The 20728-nt window shown below is 36.9% G+C and overlaps 1 protein-coding gene across 1 annotated transcript; it reads right to left on the bottom strand.

Moving 5' to 3' along the window:
* Positions 1 to 7210: 7210 nt before the first annotated feature.
* On the bottom strand, positions 7211 to 16464 carry LOC106181409 (uncharacterized). Its single transcript, XM_087004555.1, has 9 exons — positions 16367 to 16464; positions 14457 to 14529; positions 13933 to 14203; positions 13220 to 13269; positions 12435 to 12530; positions 11664 to 11834; positions 11141 to 11271; positions 8602 to 8827; positions 7211 to 8253 (listed from the first exon to the last, which is right to left on the bottom strand). The coding sequence occupies exons 2-9, from the start codon at positions 14497 to 14499 to the stop codon at positions 8219 to 8221; spliced, it is 1023 nt and encodes a 340-aa protein (XP_086860681.1). The 5' UTR covers positions 14500 to 14529; positions 16367 to 16464; the 3' UTR covers positions 7211 to 8218.
* Positions 16465 to 20728: the final 4264 nt, after the last annotated feature.

Raw genomic sequence — 20728 nt, 5'->3', positions numbered from 1 at the left:
CCTCGCCCACAACTACAACTGTTTGTACGTCCCTTGTCCTTGGTGCTTTGACCATCAAATACAGGCCTGTAGCCAGTTGCATTTTGGGTAAAATTTTATCTAGGTACACAAATATTTCTGGGTCCACTTTTACAGAAAAAGCCCTCCTCCCCCCTTTTGAGACTGCTAGCTTGTCACAATGACTGTCGAATGAGATGCAGCAAAGTAAACGAAGGATGATGGTGAGAGCCTGTAGCCAGTTTCCTATCCTAACAGACCTGCTAAAAACTTCCAGTTTGCGATCATGTCTCAGTACTAGTTCTCCAATCTGACAGGAGCTGGCATGATATGAAAACATATAACTACTTTTGACACAGATGAGCACACCAAAAAACAGCAGCTTTAAAGTTTGTCGACCAAAACATATTACACTTTCTAATAGAGAGTTCACTTGTGGTGAACAAGTTCTCCCCAGCAAGTGGCCTGCTGCTTATTTCAGAATCCCACTGCAGGACCAAGAATTGGGGTATTTAGGAAAACAGATGCTGAAAGGACACTCAAAGGGCACCATCTACAAGTTTGTCTTCACACAAGACAAGTTACTAATTTTCCACTCAGTACATTAAAATTACCTAATTAACCCAAGTATCGACTTTCGACAGCATGCTCAGTAGGCTTGGGAGAAGGTATAGCTTTTAGACCTCACCCATCCATGATGGAGCAGAGTCGGAGCTATAGGCACTGAATCAACCATTAAGAATCAACACATTTTACCATTGGCAATTTAGTAATGGCTAGCCTTTGGTTGTCATAAAAGCAACCACATACAGATACTGATTAAATGGGCAAATAAATGTGCTTTATCCACTATCTCCTCTCTACAATGGCACACAGATACTCCAAAGTAGATCATACATACAAAGGTGGGACAAGAAGGCTTAAGGTCAATCATTGGGCAGACAAAAAGAGAGCTTATGCCAATAGTACCTGTATTAAAATGAAGTATTTACATCAAACAATAATGAGCTCAGGTAGCCCTATAAAATGTAACATTTGTCATAAAGAATGGAGATGCATATTTTGCTCTTAAACAATCTTATGTGTTGTACTTAGATCACCCTAGAATCAAATTTTCCTTAAATTTCATGATGACCTTGCAATAAGATCAAGCCTGTACCTCCTAGATTTTGGAAATAGTTGCAAACAATAAACAGGACCCCATTTACAAGGCATTGTTGGCACGCTAAACACGTTTCTTAAACATTTGGTAATTGAGAAATTATGGAGTTTTGCTTGAAAATCTCACGACCTTGTAATTAGCGGTCATTACCTTTACCTCTAGTGACCTTTAAATTAGTTGCAATTGATTGTTGACTTCTCATTTAGTAGGAATTGATACATTAAACATGCATGTTTTAGTGACATACGGTTACCAAATTATAGATAATATGATATAATTGACTTGGAAAATGCCATGCCCTTGAATTTTTTTTATAATCTCGGCCTCTGGTGACCTTGAAAATAGTTGCAAGTGTTTGGCAGTGTCCCACGTGGTTGATATTGTTTCTTATAACATGTTTCTATGACAACGGGGGAACTGTCATATAGACATTATGGTTTTTTGCTCCAAAAATGCTTTGACCTTGTAATAAGGTCATGACCTTGACCTCCAGTGACCTTGAGACTAGTTGCAAAAGATTGGGGATCACACACTTAGTAGGAGTTGATACTTAAAACATGTTTCTGTGACATTGGGAAACTGTCATATAGACATTACGGGTTTTTTTTCTCCAAAAATGCCTTGACCTTGTAATAAGATCATGACCTTGACCTTCATTGAACTTGAAACTAGTTGCAAAAGATTGGGGATCCCTCACTTAGTAGGAGTTGATACTTAAAACATGTTTCTGTGACATTGGGTTCCCAAGTTATGGATTTCAAGTCCACCCACCCCATTCAATAGCGGCCATTTTGGATTTTTGTGGAAAATTAGACTTTGCCATGGGGGATTCACGGGGGAAATTTTTTTGGGTTATATTGGGCCTTCAACGGACCAGAATCAGTTGAGAAACCTTTGTCACCAATTTTTTCCAACCTTAGTTGTTTATTAATTAGGCACGTGACCTTTAACGAGCACATCCTAATGCTAATTGTGTGTAAATTTGGTGACATTTAATGGCGTCTTTTCAATTTAATAGACACTTCTTTACATCTGTGGAAATCACAGTGAAACATTGGATTTGAGGGGGTACCTGTTATGAATTTGACTAAATGGTATAAAATGTGCATATCCACACCACTATTTTGTATTTTTTGAACCATTAATCATGTTAGACATGGTATCTAGAATAAAAAGCACCGTTTATAACAATATACACCTGTAAGGTGATCATTTGTAAATAAAAGTACATGGGAATGGGGGTGGTACAACCTTTTTGACCAATGTTGTAGGCTGGCAATTTTCACTTCTCGAGAGGCTGTTCTTGTCTTCTATCCCATGTGGTCAATAATAACAAGAACATGCTGATGATACGGTGTCAATATATGTGGCAGACACTGATAAAAACCTGTTACTCCTTACTGGATATATTTATATGAGAAAGTAGAGAGAACGTCCGCACCTGTATAAAGTATAAAGACAGAGATAATTACCTCGTAATGCTCAGTAAAGAAACAGTTGTCCGGTCTGTGGCATTTATACAAACAGTACAAAATTATAACTTAAAGTCACTCGATTCAATACGTAGGCACTTTCATTACTTCTGATGGTAGATTTACAACAGAAATGTTCTCAAGACTCAACAAAAACACCATTTGACAAAATGGAAAACATAACCAACCGCATCAGTACAAACAAGAAATAAAACCGTACAATGCTGCAGGTACATGTACATGAAACCAATGTAACCGATGTTTTGTTCCGTCGGGAAACGTGAATCATTAGTATAAAAAAACTTTAATTATTAATAATGGTTGTAAATAATAATGATGATGATGATGATGATAATAAGATTGGAATCATTGTATCCAAATGGTGGAAGTTGTACAGATAAATGTGTTCAAATAGCAATGAAGAAATGAGATATATATATTATGTTAAGACCAAATTACATAGTTAAATAAGCACATACCTCTAAAAGCTATATATATAGCGGATGAGACATACTAAGATGATAGACATAGATATACCAAGGGTGTGGAAGGGACTGACCACCAGCGTTATACAGCAGGGCTCATATAGATGATGATGATGATGATGATGATGACGAGTATAAAAATGTACCCGGATTTATTAAGTGTTCTTGTTATTTTGTACTTTGTTATATAAAAGCTACTGTACCTGCAGGAGCAGTGCTACCTTCCATGACTCAAATTTCACTCTGATGAAAACAATAAGACATATTTACAAAAAACTTTTTTGCAAACCTAGACATGAACAGTTTCCACATAAAACAATAAAAGTTAGAAATACGTACAACACTACGCTTTTTTTTCTAGCTTGTTTCACTCGCAGTATCAGTTAAGAATTACTCTAGATGAAAGAAACGGAACGTATTGGTCAATAACAACAACAATAATAATAATAAAACTGATCGCCAAAAGACTGGTTCATTTGAGTGTAAACGCGTATGGAAAACTCATTCATTTACATGTATTGTTATTATAATAAGTCAACATATTATAATTCACTTTCCTTCAGTCATGATTATTTATCTGACTAGGTATGCCTGAGACAAATGCATATCTTAAACCTGATAAGTAGAAACCCTCACTTGTTAACTATTGCATAGCAGTATATAAATCAGTTGCTGTCACTGTGGCACGCATATAGATCCCTGTAGATATTGTGTATAAACACTGAGTTCTTGTACATAATAAAGATACTTTAGATTTGGAATTGAAGATGTGAGGCTGTTGTTATATTCCTTCTACCATGCATCAGTGACAAGCAATATTCCAAAAAGAACCCGGGAAGGGAGGAACAAGGACCCCTACATAACATGTTAAGGTCAATTGAAGACGTATGGAAAACTCACTCATTTACATATTATGTTATTATAATCAGTCAACATGTTATGTAAATGAGTGAGTTTTCAATACGCCTTCAATGGACCTTAACATGAAGTCACTGAACCAGGAAATGATTGCAGTGAAGGAGGCGGCATGCATTCTATATAATTCTATATCCATGGTAAATAAAAGTGTGCACGAGGGAGGGTGCACGTTGGCCTTACTATGGCAGCGCTTCCATTTCACGTTGAGAGAGAGCATCAGTTAATTTTTTTATAAGTAAATGTAAATGTTATTAAATAGTATGAGAACTAGTGCATGTTAAGAGACTAGAAATTAAATTAACCAGGCAGGGAAAGACAAGCACCTAACAAATCGAAGGGTTATAAAAAAAACATGCAAATACTCACGCACACTTTCCCTATCTCTCTCCCTTACCTGCAGTGCCGTCTTTGAAACATTTCAAAAACAAGGTAAAAAATCGAGACCTTGCCTGATAATAGTTCACAAGGAGAATACAAAGATGTTTCAGTATGTGAAATTAGTCGTGTTGCGGTGTAGGGGTGATGAAAGAGGTCGGGATAGGACAAAGAAAACAGCATTATAGCAACACTTTTCTTAATTATCACAGTAGTTAACTAAACGTTGCATCATACCATATAATGAGAAGGTGTACTTTTGCTTACGCTGGACTGTAACTAAGCCTCACATATTCACCAGTTCTTAAAATACATAAATTGGCGCTACTTTTTAGTATCTAAAGCACCTCTTGCACCAGGTATTTGAACGCTTGACGAAAGACTGTTGACCCACTTCACAAATATGTAATACACTATGAAGCTTTAAATTTATATTTATTGACAGTGATATATCATTTGATGCTGTTTGCCACATTTTGTAAAATTTCAAATTTAAATATTGTAGTCATTTTAATGATTTTAGTTATATTGTCTATCATTGTAAGGCGCCTTGAGGTAGAATATAAGGCGCCATATAAGAAGCTTATTATTATTATTATTATTATTATTATTATTATTATTATTATTAGAGATGAAAACATGTTCACGAAAGCTGAATAAGATGTTTTAATATTGAATTTCGAGTAGTACAAAACAAATAACGCCATTAGGTACATGTATGTGCCTAGAGAATTATGTATAATGTATGTGTAACATATTTTGCCGGAACAATAAATAAGCACACAATAACAGTGTCAATACACATGGGCCCCTGTCGTTAACTAAGGGCCTCTAAGCAAAGAAGGTAAAGAGAAGGGAAAAGCAAGGGAAATACCCGTACAAGTACCCTTAGTAGGCGGTAGGCGAGGCAGGGGGAGGTAATAGATCCACCCAGCTCGATCAGACTGCATGCAAAGAGGAATTTGCTACGCCATGGAAATGTTGGTTGTCTTTTTCTTTTGTTTATTTACTGTCTGTGTCTCACCCTCTCTAATTGTTTTACCAAATCCACTTATGCATTGTAGATGTATTAAATATAATATTCCTTAAAGCAGTACAACCTACCCTTCTCTGTCGGGTATCGCACAAACTGCACGCACGACTGCTTTTGGCATAAAAATGGGTCATACTTTACGAGACAACGCGTATCAAGGCTGTTTAATAATCTGTTGGCGTGTTGTATAATGGCAACTTGATGTAATGCGCCAGAAATCAACACGCCATGATGATGACTGAGTGAATTTTATAACATCTTAATCAGTATGTGCCGATGAAAACATACATACAATTGTAATATTGGGATTTTAAAACACCCCAAAGCATACTGCTATCCGACAGATAACATGCAGTCTATTAGATAAACGTGTCTCTTGAAAATAGCTGCAGCATTCTTTAACCACTGAACAGTAAAACGACCGGTGGTGAATCTAGTATGTTCCTCAGTGTTGTATCAGTTATTTAATCCTGTATCTTGGAAACTCAAAGGTGGTTGCCATTTACTATTGGAATACAATCTTCAGTTTAAGGGCTTCATTATGAAATAAAGTTAAATTCACCTATTTTTCAAACTGTTTTTTACCTCCATAACACAAATATCTGGTGGATAACAAATGTGAAAATCCAAGATGGCCGCCATTAGCCATGTAGGTATACTAGTACACAGGGCTTCAATTACTGGCAGTAAAGAATATATGGAGTCCATAATAAAATAAATTTGAATTCAGTGTTCCGCGTGTTATTCACATCTTTATTCCATGATATATTTAATATATGATAAGCTTTTGTATTTTGAAAAAAATAAAAATAATTGTCAATTAATTGTCATAGGAATACCGATTGGCAAGAATACTAATTTTTCAATTTCCTTTAAGAACATACATGTAGTTAAGCCGACGGAAGAAAAACGTAAAATTCTTTAAAGATTATTTCCTCTTAATCAAAACACGGAAGTGACTTTTATATTGGCCAATTTCGTCCGCACATTAGCATATCATCACAACATAGCCTGCAATTAACCTTCGTACGATTTTAAATGCATTTTGGAATATAATTTCCAATCTGTCAAATGGAGCATTTCAATCTGCCAAATGGATTTACCTTTAATACATACAATCAATGGAACATTTCCAGTATACCTTCTCAAAAAGCCACCAAAAAGCAAATTAAATAAACGTCCAATTAACCAGACGGTAAACACAAGTAAGCTTTGTCAGTTTCAAGATTTGTTAATTTGTTTATTTTGAACAGAGCACTTTTTGCGTATTCGCAGTTATTTGTATCCAGTGATGGTTACTCTAACTCTATGGGACCATGAAGTTATTGATTCTATGGGACCATGGAGTTATTGATTAGCAATTAGCAATTTCAAAATGGCGGGTGGCGGCCATCTTGGATTTGAGGCACAAAATCGCCACCAATTGCTTCCAAATTATCAAAAATGGGTTCCTTGTCCCTAATTTAGACAGGTTTGATAATCTATACATGTTTCTAGGCCAAAAATTAATGGAAATATGAAATATTATGTATTTTGGCACCTAATTTGCATAATTTATGCTAATTTATGCATCGATAGAGCAAAGTGACAGCCGAGCGTGCCTGTCTGACACATCAAGTTCGCCCCCACTATGCCCCGATAGGTTTTGTGAAGTGATGACTGATACATTAGCAAAAACTCTTGCAAAACCTTCCCTGTACACATTGGTAGTGAGTGCAAGCCGCAAAGAACACATGGTTTCTAGAACTTGATCACAAAAAAAAAAAAAAATACTAAATTTGTTGCACTACATGTTTATTTTTCACAAGCGACATTTGTTTTAATAAGACAGTTTTGAGCATTTAATATTGAAAAAAAATAGAAAAAAAAGGAAAAATGACTCTAGCATACATACAAATCAGCCTAAGCTCCATAGCACTCTCCTAAATATGTATTACATGTAACATCTTTCGCAATGTTTTGTTGTTAGAAAATATCTTAGTTCATCTGTATGAAGTCAAACGCTTCTTCAATATAGATACTGTGACATTATACAAAATAAGTTCCGGTCATTAAACAAGAAATGGACAATAAAGTCAAGTCACTGACACAAACATTTTGTGCAATGTACATAGCTGTCATATTAACTTTTAAATTGCCAATTATTTTTGCCATATGGGAGGGTACTATCGTATAAAATAGTGAAAATTAGTGAACAAATCAAAATTGAGCCAATATCACAAAAAATGTGCGTCGCTGACGAGACTCAAAACAAATTGAATTAGTTCTTTGTAAGTTAGAAATCTATGAAATGTTCACAGGTCGAAAATCTTAAGGCTCCAGAGAGGGCTAATATTGTATCAGGTGAAAACACATAGACTCTCTCAATTGGTCTATAATGTCTTATTTATCTTTGTTACTGTTTGAACTGTATGGTGACCAAGATGCTTACTGAGCATGTGTCTGAATTTTGTCTTACTCCAACGGACCTGCTTCGCGCATTTTATTGGATATTAAAAGCAGGTTAAAAATGTACTATGCTAGAAGAACCCCATCGATACACGTGAATCACATATGACCACAAATGATAAGCATGGGTTCTGTATAGCTGAGTTGTGTTTTGTTTTTTATGTGGAAATCTTTGTACACTTTCCGAAAATGACACGACGGTCTTCAGGGAAAAAAACAATAGGAACTGAACTTTCTGATGGGTCTTAATTGTCAGTTCGTATTTTTTTCTCTGTAATCTATCTTCTCCAGTCTCTTTCCCGCTCTTGGTGAAATCTTCATGATATTTCTAGCCATCGACGCAGGTCACAGAACCACGAGAACCTACAAGAAGTTTTATAAATAAAAACTATAAAAGTGATAACCTTCGCCTAACAGTATTGCGACGAAATAACGTTGTATGAAATGGCATCAATTTCATTTCGCCTGTTTTCGAGCGTGTCCGGTTCAGTGAGGATCCGATATATTCTTGCTGTACAATTTTTATGTTAGACTACTTTTTGCCGACTGAATTTTAATCTTGTTTATCATTAGAAAACAAAATGTTACATCTAGTAACCGTGGCTGTTGTTTTTCACTTTTTAATTAGGAAAGCTATCCAAATTCAACATCTCAGCTGATATCCCGAGTATGAAGAATAATGCTTTTCAGAGCTGTTTTCATGTGACTCACCGTGTTTTGTAGCGGCATCGTCGCATAATTTCTTAAACTTGCCGCTGGAGACCAGTTTGCTTAGGCCTACGTTCCATTTTGAGTTGAAGTCGTTGTCTTTCCGTGTCATCATCCCGTTGCCGGACAACATGCAAGAAAACCCAGCCCCAGGGACTTGTTCAACCTCGGGGTTGGCTCTTATGGCATAATCCGCCATGTCTAGGGCAGACGCGAAGGCCGCTTCTATCTATTTGTGAAAAAGAGTAGATTGAGACTGGGTTCCTATACCTAGATCGATCTAACAGGATCAGTCCACCTCCAAGAGGCTTCTCGCTAAATTACTTTCAGCTTTAAGCGGCTTAGAGGTATGACACGCCTATTTAAGCTGCTAAACGATAATTAATTACCCCTAGTTGCTTCAGTAGCCGCTTAAGTTGATTGCAATTTAGCGAGAATCCCCGTGGAAGTGGATCGCTCCACATTTAGTACGATAGGCTCTGGGAATGGTCTCTTAGGGTGCATTCTCAGAGATTTAGATCGATCCAGAGATTTAGATTTAGATCGACCTAACTCCCTGGGGGTTCACGCTAAATTGCAGTCAGCCGAGCGCGCACCATAGTTAATTACCCCCTTACAGCTTTTAGTAGGCGGGACAGACGCTTAAGCCGGTGTGAAGGGAATGGATGTCCGCCGTAATGCATGTCCGTAGGACATGTATTCCTAGAAATTAATGTCCTGCGGACACTAAGTCCTGGGAATGCATGTCCTGGCTCTTCCATTCCTAGGAACGCATGCCCTAGGACATAATTTCCTGGGATTTAACGTCCAGTGGACATACATTACGTAGTATTCTAAGTCCTGCAGATAGGTATCGATGTCCTAGTCGGACATATTTTCCCAGCTAGACTGGTAATAGATGTCCTCTGACATTTTCATATGAATGATGAGTTAATTTCAGAAGATTTAAACGTGATGTTTAAGAATGTTATTACGCTTATTATAATTATTTGTATACATGTACCCCTATACACACTTTATTCGGCTAACTTAAGATATTTTAAATAAAAAACTACAAATTGTTATTAGATTTAGGATATATATATATATATATATATATATATATATATATATATATATATATATATATATATATATATATATATATATATATTATGTCCGATTAATATGAAAAATATGAGATTCGCGCCACCTTGTGAAATATGTCGGGCCTCTTCACATTACATTAATGCCTTAATAGTTGTTAAGCGGCCATTTACATACAACTGTATGTCTGTGGTACACAGCTTTGAATTTTGGCTCGTGTCCATTTCTAAACAATATGTTTTTGTCCTTATACACATCACATTATACGTTTTACGGGGTGTTTTTCGGTGAAATACGAGTGTGTGAAATAATACACAGCCACCCTCTCGCGATATACTCGCTTACAAGTACGTGTTGAACACTTCTCGATGACGTTCGAGCTGCTCTGGTACTGGTATACATATCGTTCAGGTGACAGTTCATTTTTTTATACTCGGTGCCTTGATGATCATTGGGAATATTTGTAGTTTGAGAGACATAATATGCAGTTTGAGACGTGTATAATTGTAAGATAAATAAATTGAATGTGTCTGTTATTTTTTATACATGCACTTTTACTATTAGTCTTCTGAGCGCAATTTTTCCCTTACATACATGTATGGATCCTGAATTTCCCATTCTAATTCTTTGTGTTTTTAAGTGAAAGTAGAAAAAATATGCTTTTTTGGGTATAATTATCCGATGAAATTCGAATTATTAAAGGAATTCTAAAATAGCTCAACGTTAAAAAAATGATGATATTTAAATCAAACATTTAAAATCTCGCCTCATCAAAATAATCCAAATTGTATAACAAATTGTAAAGTGCGTTTTGTTCGTTGAAATGGAGAATAAATTAGGATAACATTTGCATACAGAGTAACATCGTTGCTGAGGATTCGAACTCACTTACGTTTCTCTATGCTCTTGGTCATTCATCCAGCCGTCTTACTGATGAACCTGTGTGGAAGCTGCTGCCAGCCGACCGAAAATTACCGATGCTTATGGCCCCGTGTTTATAATTATTGTACGGACATTAATTATGTAGGACTTGCGTTTCTGTGTATATGTGAAAGGAAATTATGTCCAACAGGAATACATGTCCTAGCTGCGTATAAATACAGCTGGGAATCTAGGTCCGGGTAGGACAGTACATCCTAGGGAACGCACGTCCATAGGACATGCATTCCTTTCACACGGCTAAACTGACAGTAATCTAGTGAGACTCCCCACAGGGATAGATCGATCTAAAATCTATGGGAATGGGGTCTTATTTTTGCACCAAACATACGTGTGTAGCTTAGTCCTGTTTACTGGAAAATGAAATATCTCTACTGTATATCACAATATAAATTCAAATATGTCAGTTCTCCTGTAATATATGGCGAAGTCAAATTCCGTTTTCTCTGCAATGTCTGAAGAACACTGAACACTTTCTACATTTCAAGGTCGGAATCGAACACGCTGTATATCTTACTTCTCCACTTTTCAACTTGGCAACGATATCTCTAGGAGTCGGAGCGTGGGCGACGGTCATATTGTCCCGACCCTTGACGTCAGTCCATCTGGCCAGACACTTCTCGTCACTAGCCCAGCCATCAATGAAACCTTATATAATCAAGGAGATTATTTTTCTATTTTATATTAGTATTTTTATTTACCTACCTGAATGCCAATACAATAGCAATACATTGATATAGGTAATCTAGATTATACACGGTTTTATTAAAAGAAAAACTAAACAAGACTAACAAGACAACTTCATAAGGGAATACAGCTACGGGTGGTTTAGCAGCCTCTACTGAATCTTCTGAGTGAAGACAGCATGTTGTTTGGAATATTACAGAAAAAGACTGTAACTTGAAGAACATAACACTGTGAGCTGACGACGTTTTATTGTTGAAACACTTAAAATAACTTTTGTTCCTAAAATTGCCGCTTATATTTCTATGTGATACAGTAATCGGCGTTATATGATTTGAACAAAATATGTGTCTTACCGATTTTCTTGTTAGCTACATGTCTAGATGAAAACGAAGCAGCGTTCCCCGTCTTCGTGAAAAAATAGCTGACTGGGGGCTTGAGGAATGGCGAAGAAAAGCTGAAGACCTGAACCCTACCTATGGTTGGAAACCACCCGGTGCAAGCATCATACCAACGGCCCATCAAACCTGAAATATTTTTGGTTGTAAAACATTTTACGAGTAATATTACTTCGAATTTCGCAGTCTCTCTTGCGAAATTAACAAAGGTTGAATAATATACTTGAACACATATTGAATACCAAGTGCTTGTTATATTTGTCTACTTATGTTTAGGTTCATTTATATTCCCCAATAATGTTGATATAAATGATATAAAACAAGCCGCTACACCAAGGCATATTATATGCTTCAGAAAGATATTGAGAACAGGAATATACGTAGTCAGACAGAACTTACATGGGCAATGTCGATTCCCAAATAACTTTAACCAAAAGGTAATATTTTCTTCAAGACCAAAAAACATTCATTTTAAGATTAGGGATAAATCTGTATTTTTTCATTGCAATAAGCCATATGCCTAAAGATACGGAATTCAATTATTTGGTAGCATTCATTTTATATATCTACATAAATCATTTTTTTATAAATTAGGCAAATTAGATTAATTCAGTATTTTTTATTTAAGCCATATTAAAATAGGCCACATTTTCCGGCGATGATTAGGCTTGTTAATGCTTGATTTTAGTACAGACCTCCCCCACCTCCATACACACACATATCACGTACCCTGGCCGCCGTGTGAGGGTTGTCCTGGGGTGGAGTCCCAACAATTGACGTATTTATCCCATACTGTACGACAGTCCATGCCAGCCTCGGTGCAAACTAAAAAGATATCAGTATTCCAAAATTAAAAAAATAATCCAAAAATTAAATAGACACAGTTTTAAATGCAGACCCTATCTGTCAATATGCGCTAATATATCAACCTAGCATGTTACCCACAATGTTTTTCAACATACCTGTCAGGGAAATAATCCGAGATGGTCTAAACCGAGGCTGTCAGTAATAGATGACGTCACACAAGACAAGAAAATGTACAAACCCCGCGTGAGCTGAGGATGAAACTCTATGCGCCGGTAACGTTTGTTTTCTAGTCTTACGTAATACAAAAGTGACACATAATGGTGAATTCACGCTGGGACTGTTGTGCAAAGGACAACAAAAACCTAAGTGAAAAAAACCCAGCAAATTAACGTGGATAAATTCCGTCATCTTTTCTTTGTTTCCCTATACAAGCTAGTCTGCCACTGTATTTGATTCGACTCTCCTCTAGATCCCTAGAAATCTCGCTTGATTTTGTTTAGATGCGTGACTTGAGACTATTTTGGAAGATTACCATTTTGTCCTAACACATCAAGTTGTAGTATAGGTCAACAAGCGAAATTTGACAAATTATTTTAGTGAGTAGCAGAGCATAAGATTGGGGGGGGGGGGGGGGGGCAAACAGTGATCAAATTATTTAAAATGCAATTATTAATTAACATATTGATGAAAATGAAATGTCTATTTACCTGCGTCGATTAAATCAAAATTGAAGCCTGCCAAGTAGCCAGTGGTGTCTCTGAAATAGGAACAATACAGCTATGTGTTATGGATATGAATGTTAGAACGTATTTCATATGTGAGAATTTAGTCTTTTATTGCTAATTTTATGGAAACCACACTGTGTTGATTAAAATGCATTTATAAGAAATGACTTAAGATATGTCAATGAATAGATAAAGTTTCTAAAGCGGTGGTATTGAAAACCTTACACGATATGGCTGTATATTGTTGTACATAATTCGGTAATTTTGCAGAATTCCCCTCAATTTCATACAGAAAAGATTGTCTTTGTCATATATTTTTTTAATTTTTGTGGTGTCTTTAATAAACAACTTTGCTTTCAAGAAATTAGTTTTGTTATTTACGGATATTTTGGTTTACCTTAGTTCTCATTATATACGAAAAGGCTTGAATTTATTTATCAAAACAGAAAAATTGTTATCTACTTTTCCAAATACATAAACAGGTACGTAATGTATTCCAATGACAGATATATTAATCAAAGTAACGACATTACTGAATTCAGGAAATCCTTGAAACCCTAGAAGGGTTTGAAGGCGTTTTTTTGGGCCTACTGGCATTGCATAAGCAATTACTGTTTATACGTCGTCTTTTTACTACAGTATTTCTATCGGCAGAGATAACTTTGTATATTTTTTCCAAATAAAAATCTATCTACATATATTCGTGAGAGCCCCCGTCATGTCCTATGGCGATCGTGAAGATCCTTCCTCCAGATGATGATGAAACTGCCGAGCCAGAGCTCCCTCCAGAACTCCCAGCAGACGATCCTTGTCCTGCAGAGGTGCCGCCACCTATTGTCGTTTGGTCGCCTTGAATGGTGATGTTTGGAGTGGTCGAGGATTTTGACACTGCCATTGCAGCTATAATTATGGCTACTACAGCGACGATTGCACACACAGCTACCAGTACTTTCAAAATGCGGTTTCCTAAAGACGCAATTAAATTGATAGTTACAGCATTTTGTTGACAGTAATAATGAATTCAAACCTAAGGAAACAGCCAGAAAAGAGTTTCATCAGCTGTGTTATGTTGTGAAAATATGAAAGTATTGAAATAATTTACTTTCAATATTTTGATGCCTAACAGAGCATCTTCGTCTGGGAATGAGGCTATCCGGGTGTATTTTGGACTTAAGATTTTGGATTTTGGAAATGCTCTGATTTTAAGCTCTGAAGTTACCTGCAGGAGCAGCGCCACTTTCCATGATTTCAAATTTCTGCATCAATAATCGGCGAAGGAAATGTTAACCACTCTGAAGAGGAAAATAAGACAGCTTTACTAAAACTCAAATATTTATACAGTTTATTTCACAGAATAAAAGCATGGGACGTACGCGTAATGGCTGACATACAACGCGACAGTGTAACCATTTTCATTGCGTTGGCGACATAGCCGTCCCAAGCAGAGGTATACGGCATATTTTAATGTCCACTCTTAATGGAAAAACTATTGGTAAGCTGTACAGTTTATTTTAGAACTTTCTTTTTTTGGTTGTCAGTTACTTCTTTGGACACCAATTTTGAATGTTTTTGCTGTTTATAGCGCGTTTTTAAATAACCTGAATGTGGTAATAAAAGGGTGAGTAACTTAGAGTAACTAAAACGAAGAGCCACATGCTGCTTTTGCGGGTAACATTTCAAAAGTTCCGAAGGTAACAAGCTTACATTCAATGTGTGTTTAATTTTATAAAATGCAAGTTCACCATATATAAGTGTACTTTGTATAATCAGCTGATATGAAGTTTAAACACCCTTCCTGCAGGTTTCGTGGAAGGCTGGTGATGAAGCCTGCGTTCGGAGACAGCCAGGCAGCAGTACCTCCTTTACCGCTAAGAACGTCCCCACTCCCACAGATATGGTGGCCCAGCTTAAAAGTGGCGCAGTAAGTCATAGCTCCTTAATTAATTATCCCACACATACAGTATGTCCATGTTATTATAAATCTCATTATACATCTCAAAATTAGATCTCACCGCCTAGCTTGAATATTTTATTAGTAACTTTACTAGTACATCTGTTCGTTATATCAAGATATATACTTGTTCATTCAGAAACTGGCAATCCAATTACCAATTAGAGAATGGTAATGCACCGGTTGTATTGCTGTACCAGTACATAAATAAATTGAATTGAATATAAAACTAAGTAGTAATTTACCATCTCTTGTTTTAACAAAATACAGTTTTAATTAAAATACAGCTGTGCCTATTTTTAAATATTAAAATAATTTTTCATCTGTTTACTTCCTTGAAAACAGATCGACGCTGGGTTCACCTCCGTTTTTCTTTTTAATTTTTTCATTCGCTTAAAGGGATAATAACTCTTCGTATGAGATCTATATTTCACAATAAAAACATGGTGAATAACTCATAGAAATATTATATATTTTGTTTTACAACAAAAACAAAATTTATAGCTATTATTCTGATAGCTGAGCTTGTCTTTAGATCATGTGACCTCCATTGATGGCTATACTCTGTTATAATCTCTTAAGAGATTTTAACAAAAAACCAAACTTTTTAGAAAAAAACCAGGGACTATCTTTGAATGTAAAAATGGATTCATTAAACATTGGTAAGTATGGGAAAATTGTTGTTTACTCCAGGAAAATTCATTTTTTGGCCGAAACGAAGAGTTATTATCCCTTTAATCGCATAACTCGGTTGGTTTTTTAAATATTCAATTGTTTAAGCATCATTAATGTCGATAAAACATATATAATTAATGTACTTCATTACGTCCATTCCAGGCAGCCGAGGCAGCGTCGATTGTATAAATGGATAAAAGGAATACGACCCCGTCATGAAACACAATCCAAAGTGATATAACGGACAAAATACATGCTTTCTACAGTTGCTTTGTACAAATAATCCAAGACACTCAGAATGGAGTCTTCACTACATAAAATATGATGTATTAAAGAAGGAATTCAAACTATGTAAATAAGATGTTCTTGCTGATACCTGGGGCATCTTGTAGAGTTACAAGTACCTTAATTAGTTGCTTCCATAAAAACCCTTTATCATTTGAATAGCTGAACCTCTACTAATGGAAGGGAATATTACCTGTTGTAATGAAATCTTTTTATACCTATGTAATAATAACTTTTATTAGGGCTCAAAACGCAATCCACGTTTATTTGTTGACGCTCTCTAACTACATCATCTACGTGAAGTCTCCAACTTCTAAACTACCTCCCATGGCTCGCTCCCGTCTCCTAGCGGTCGCTCTCAGTCTCTCAATCTGAACTCCCGATATTAATTCTGAACGTCTTTTATACATATTTCTTATCTATGGTGGATTCTGTGCTACATTATGTGGCGGTACATACACATTATAATTATTGCACACGTCCACTTATGTAATATAATTACAGGTAAGGCCATAAAACGAGTCGAATACACAAGCAAGCGACTCCAATCAAATTAATTAACACTTGTAAATTGGAGATAATACTTGTAAATTGAACACTGTGTCAATAACAAATACAGACTTGACATTTAATATGGAATATTTCAGTTTCAAAGGTATACCTAGGTAAAAATACGTTCTTTTTTCAAAAAACTCCGATCTCATATAAGATTTGTGAATGTAAAAGTGTGCAGTCAGGTGTGTCACTACCAATTAACTGACTTTCATGCCTGTTGCGCTGCTACATTATGTAATTTGCAGTGATTTAATTGGGTAGTGTTCCTTTGGGCTGATCAAAGCTTGGCTTAGGCAAAGCTTGGTTCTGTCAAAAAAATATCCATATTTCGGCAACTACTGCATAGAAGAATTTGAAATTTTGCATGCAAGCGGTCAGTTTTGCAGTGCGTAAAATGAGCCAAGTAGTGCATTACAAATTTGTTAATCTAAGGCAGAATGGCGCGAAAAAGACAAACATAACCAGACAGATCATAGCGCCAAACGGAACGGTCCCCACAGTTTTATAGAGTAATGCCCAGACTGATGTACCTGCACAGAGGTGACCCCCAATGTATCAAAATTTTACCTACAGGGCACAGGACCCACTGTCTTTCGGTATACGCTGCTGCAACTCAACAAAAAACACATAGTCCGTTCAGAACGAGGGGTAAATTGCCACTAAAATGCATTTTTCAAAGCCCTTAGCGAACACTAAACTGGTTTTAGCAGGTAAGAACACCAAATGACCTCCGAGGTACCCACTGTATACAGCAAAACATCGTCGTCTGTTTCTCTAATGAATTGGGGCCCATGAACGATTCTGGGTAGAACACTGAAACTGCGTGGTTTTCTTTATTGAGGTCAGATTTCACCTGTACCGCCCAATTAGTCAAAACAGAGTTTACAGATATCCAGAAGAGGCCTACGACGAAGCATATGCCGGGTCTAAAGTGACAAGGGTGATTGACAGCGTCAGTATTTGGAGTAGATTCCACATTGGTGCCAAAACACCAACGGTAGTCATCGACGAAAACCTGAACCAGATCAAATAAAGGAATAATCTCGGAACCACTTGACTATCATTTGATAGGGGGCACCTTAGGAACAATTCTAGGTTGCACGATGAGGTTGCAGGTTCACACAGAGCACTTTTAATAGCAGATAACTTACAGAACCAAGGGAATGAGCAGCTACCCTGGTCATCAAAATCGCCACATTTGAACCACATAGACAATATTTCGGTAGACCATTACTCACCAATCAACTGCCTACATGTCCTACAACAAAACTGGACCAGATTGGACAATTTTAGACCGATGCCTGGAATGCTATTCCAGATTGACCTCTTAAAACCTACCCCCAAGAAATGCCTTGCCGCTTGAGAGCGCTGGCAACAGCCACGAAGAGGCCAGGCGTAACAACGACCATTACTGTGACTAGCAACTGACATGAGGGTCTTTTGTGGAGCGTATTACCCTTTTACAGACGATAATTAGGAAAATATGGAGATCTAAAATATCTCTTTTAATGGGAGTCGTATGACATGGAATAGGCAACGTGTTTTTGTTTGCTTCTCTGGCGAATTCCATTAATGAACTGATGTCACAATGACATCAAAGAGATAATTTAAAGTTATTAAAACACGATTTTAATCCTTATTTTCATTTATCAGTCAGCAAAATAGGAAAAAACTGAAAAAAAATTATTTCGAAAAAAATATTCCATATTAAATGTCAAGTCTGTACTTTGTATATGCGACAAGAATAATTTGGCAGATCAGTGGTAAACATAGATCTACGGCTCCATATTGTAGATAATTGTAAATTTTTCATATTAACGTCAGGAACTTGCAATACATTTACTGATCACTGATAAATAATGAAAAACATTGTGATTAATGATATTCTTCATTATTACACTTTACTACAATGTAACCTGGACAAGAGATATTTTTGTATAACAAAGTTCAAGTCAATTATTAAAAGTATATAAACAATTTTTGTGCTGTTAGCTTTATTTTTTTCGCCAAACATCTCGGAATTCGACAAAAAGAACTCCCTGTGTCCACATATGCCCCCCACCCCAAATAAAATAGTCCCATTTATTGACCCCGAGCGCTTGACGAACTCTAGGTCCACCAAAACAATTAACATTAATTATCCAGAGGCATATCCGTGAATATCTTGGGAAATATCAATCTGTGTCCCTGGTATCGTTGGTCAAGGTGGAGATAGTGTTGGTTTGCGAATGCGCGAGCGCAGCCGAGCGGGACGTGTAAATAGACATAGATAAACAGAAATGGGATGATTTTACATTTGAAAGAGCTATCTGAAACTATCTGATGGGGAAAGGACCCACAATGGTACCGCATTTCAAATGCCCTAAAATGTTATTGAAGCGCAGTTTACATTACCCGGTGACCGTGACTTCGTTGTCTTTATGTAAACCTTGTGTCTCCTGTTGTAAGGTAACCGCATCCTGGTCGTCCATAGAAAAACAACCCCCTGTATTGTAGCACAAAAATTCTTCTTAGATAATCACCTCATCCATTGTCTCGATCTCCATTTTTTTAACTTGCTTACAATGCACCGATAGCGAGGGTGCTGTGTGGAGACAGCTATTAGATTTTTACGTAATAAAATACAAAGGAAGGCTTTTGAAAAAGCCAATGTTTTCTTTCTTAACGCGCAGTCTGCTGAACAAATTATAAATGCTTTCAGGCATCGATGTTTTTCATGACCCAAAGACCCATTCATCTATAATATCCAGGGGAGTGAAAATACTCTACAATTGATTAACTAAAAAACAGGTGTAAATTGTAAAGCCGCATTATGTTATAAAAAAGAAACCAATACCTTGGCTTCAGGGTCTGTCGACTAGATATGTTGAAAGCAGCAAAGGGAAGTTGCATGCGCAAAGTGACAATGCATGTTATGCAAGATAGATCGGGTAGATCTGCTACATTTGGACTCTTTCTTCGTGATCACTATGTTTTTTTAACCATTCTTATTTCTCTGGTTTTTGGACGAGTTTTATTCGCCCAGACCTGGCAATAGAGGCCTTCTTCTAAAGAGATAAGATAGTTAAACTGAAAGAGCCCAGAATAAATCCTTATATGAAAAGTGCAGTTTTTCTTTCCTGCACAATTTTCAACGATGTGAACATCTGAGTTTGGCTTTTGAGCTTGACCATCCTTTTTGCTGTGGGATATTTCTTTGTGTTTTATCACAGTCATAAAACCAATCTGCTATGCATCAAATTCGTTCTGTAAATAAATTATTAATAATCTCCACCAGAGGTCCACTTGGTAAAAATTGTACATAAGACACAGGGACTATTCAGATTGAGAAGAGCCGAGTGGTAGCTAGCCCGCCACCTTAATATGGCAGACCTACATGAAAGGAAGACCACTTAATCCTGTAAAAGTCTCTCCGCCTCTCAAACGCCTCCCCACGGGTGTTCCCTCGAACGGTTGAATTGAGCCGAGATTTAATTACTGTGTCCCTGCAGGGAGAGGCAGGTGGTCCGCCACATTTAGGTCACGGCCTAGTTAGCACTCGGCTCTTCTCGAGCTGAATGGTCCCATAATGTTTTACAGGCCCGTAGCCAGGATTTGCAAAAGGGGGGGGGGGTCTTTTTCTGAAAATGTGGACTTTTTACCAAGAAACCTTTGTTCACATAGATAAAAACTAACCTAGAGGGGACCTTTTCCCTGCAAAAAGGAGGGTTCTTTCGAACCCCCTGAACTTCCCTGGCTACGGTCCTGTATTAACAGGTAAAACACATCTAGTACTGGCAGATGCACATGAAGTAAATTTCTAGCCGCACTTTGGTAAAAAGGTACAATGGACAGGGACTGCCCTCAGTCCTTTTTTTGGTGGAGGGGAGTGGTCATCTTCGACATTCGGTGAAATGCGGACCGACCTGCTAGCCTTTGGTATATTGAACTGACCGCTAAGTGAACGGGTTACTCTTATTTAACAGATGCAGCTATACTTATACTAACAAATAAATAAACGACTTTACAGCGTTTTCAAACTCAAG

The sequence above is a fragment of the Lingula anatina genome, chromosome 2 (assembly GCF_051362555.1).
Source record: "Lingula anatina isolate TDL-2025a chromosome 2, LinAna3.0, whole genome shotgun sequence".
In the NCBI taxonomy this organism is placed as follows: Eukaryota; Metazoa; Brachiopoda; class Lingulata; order Lingulida; family Lingulidae; genus Lingula; species Lingula anatina.
This window is presented reverse-complemented; position numbering and strand designations above follow the sequence as displayed.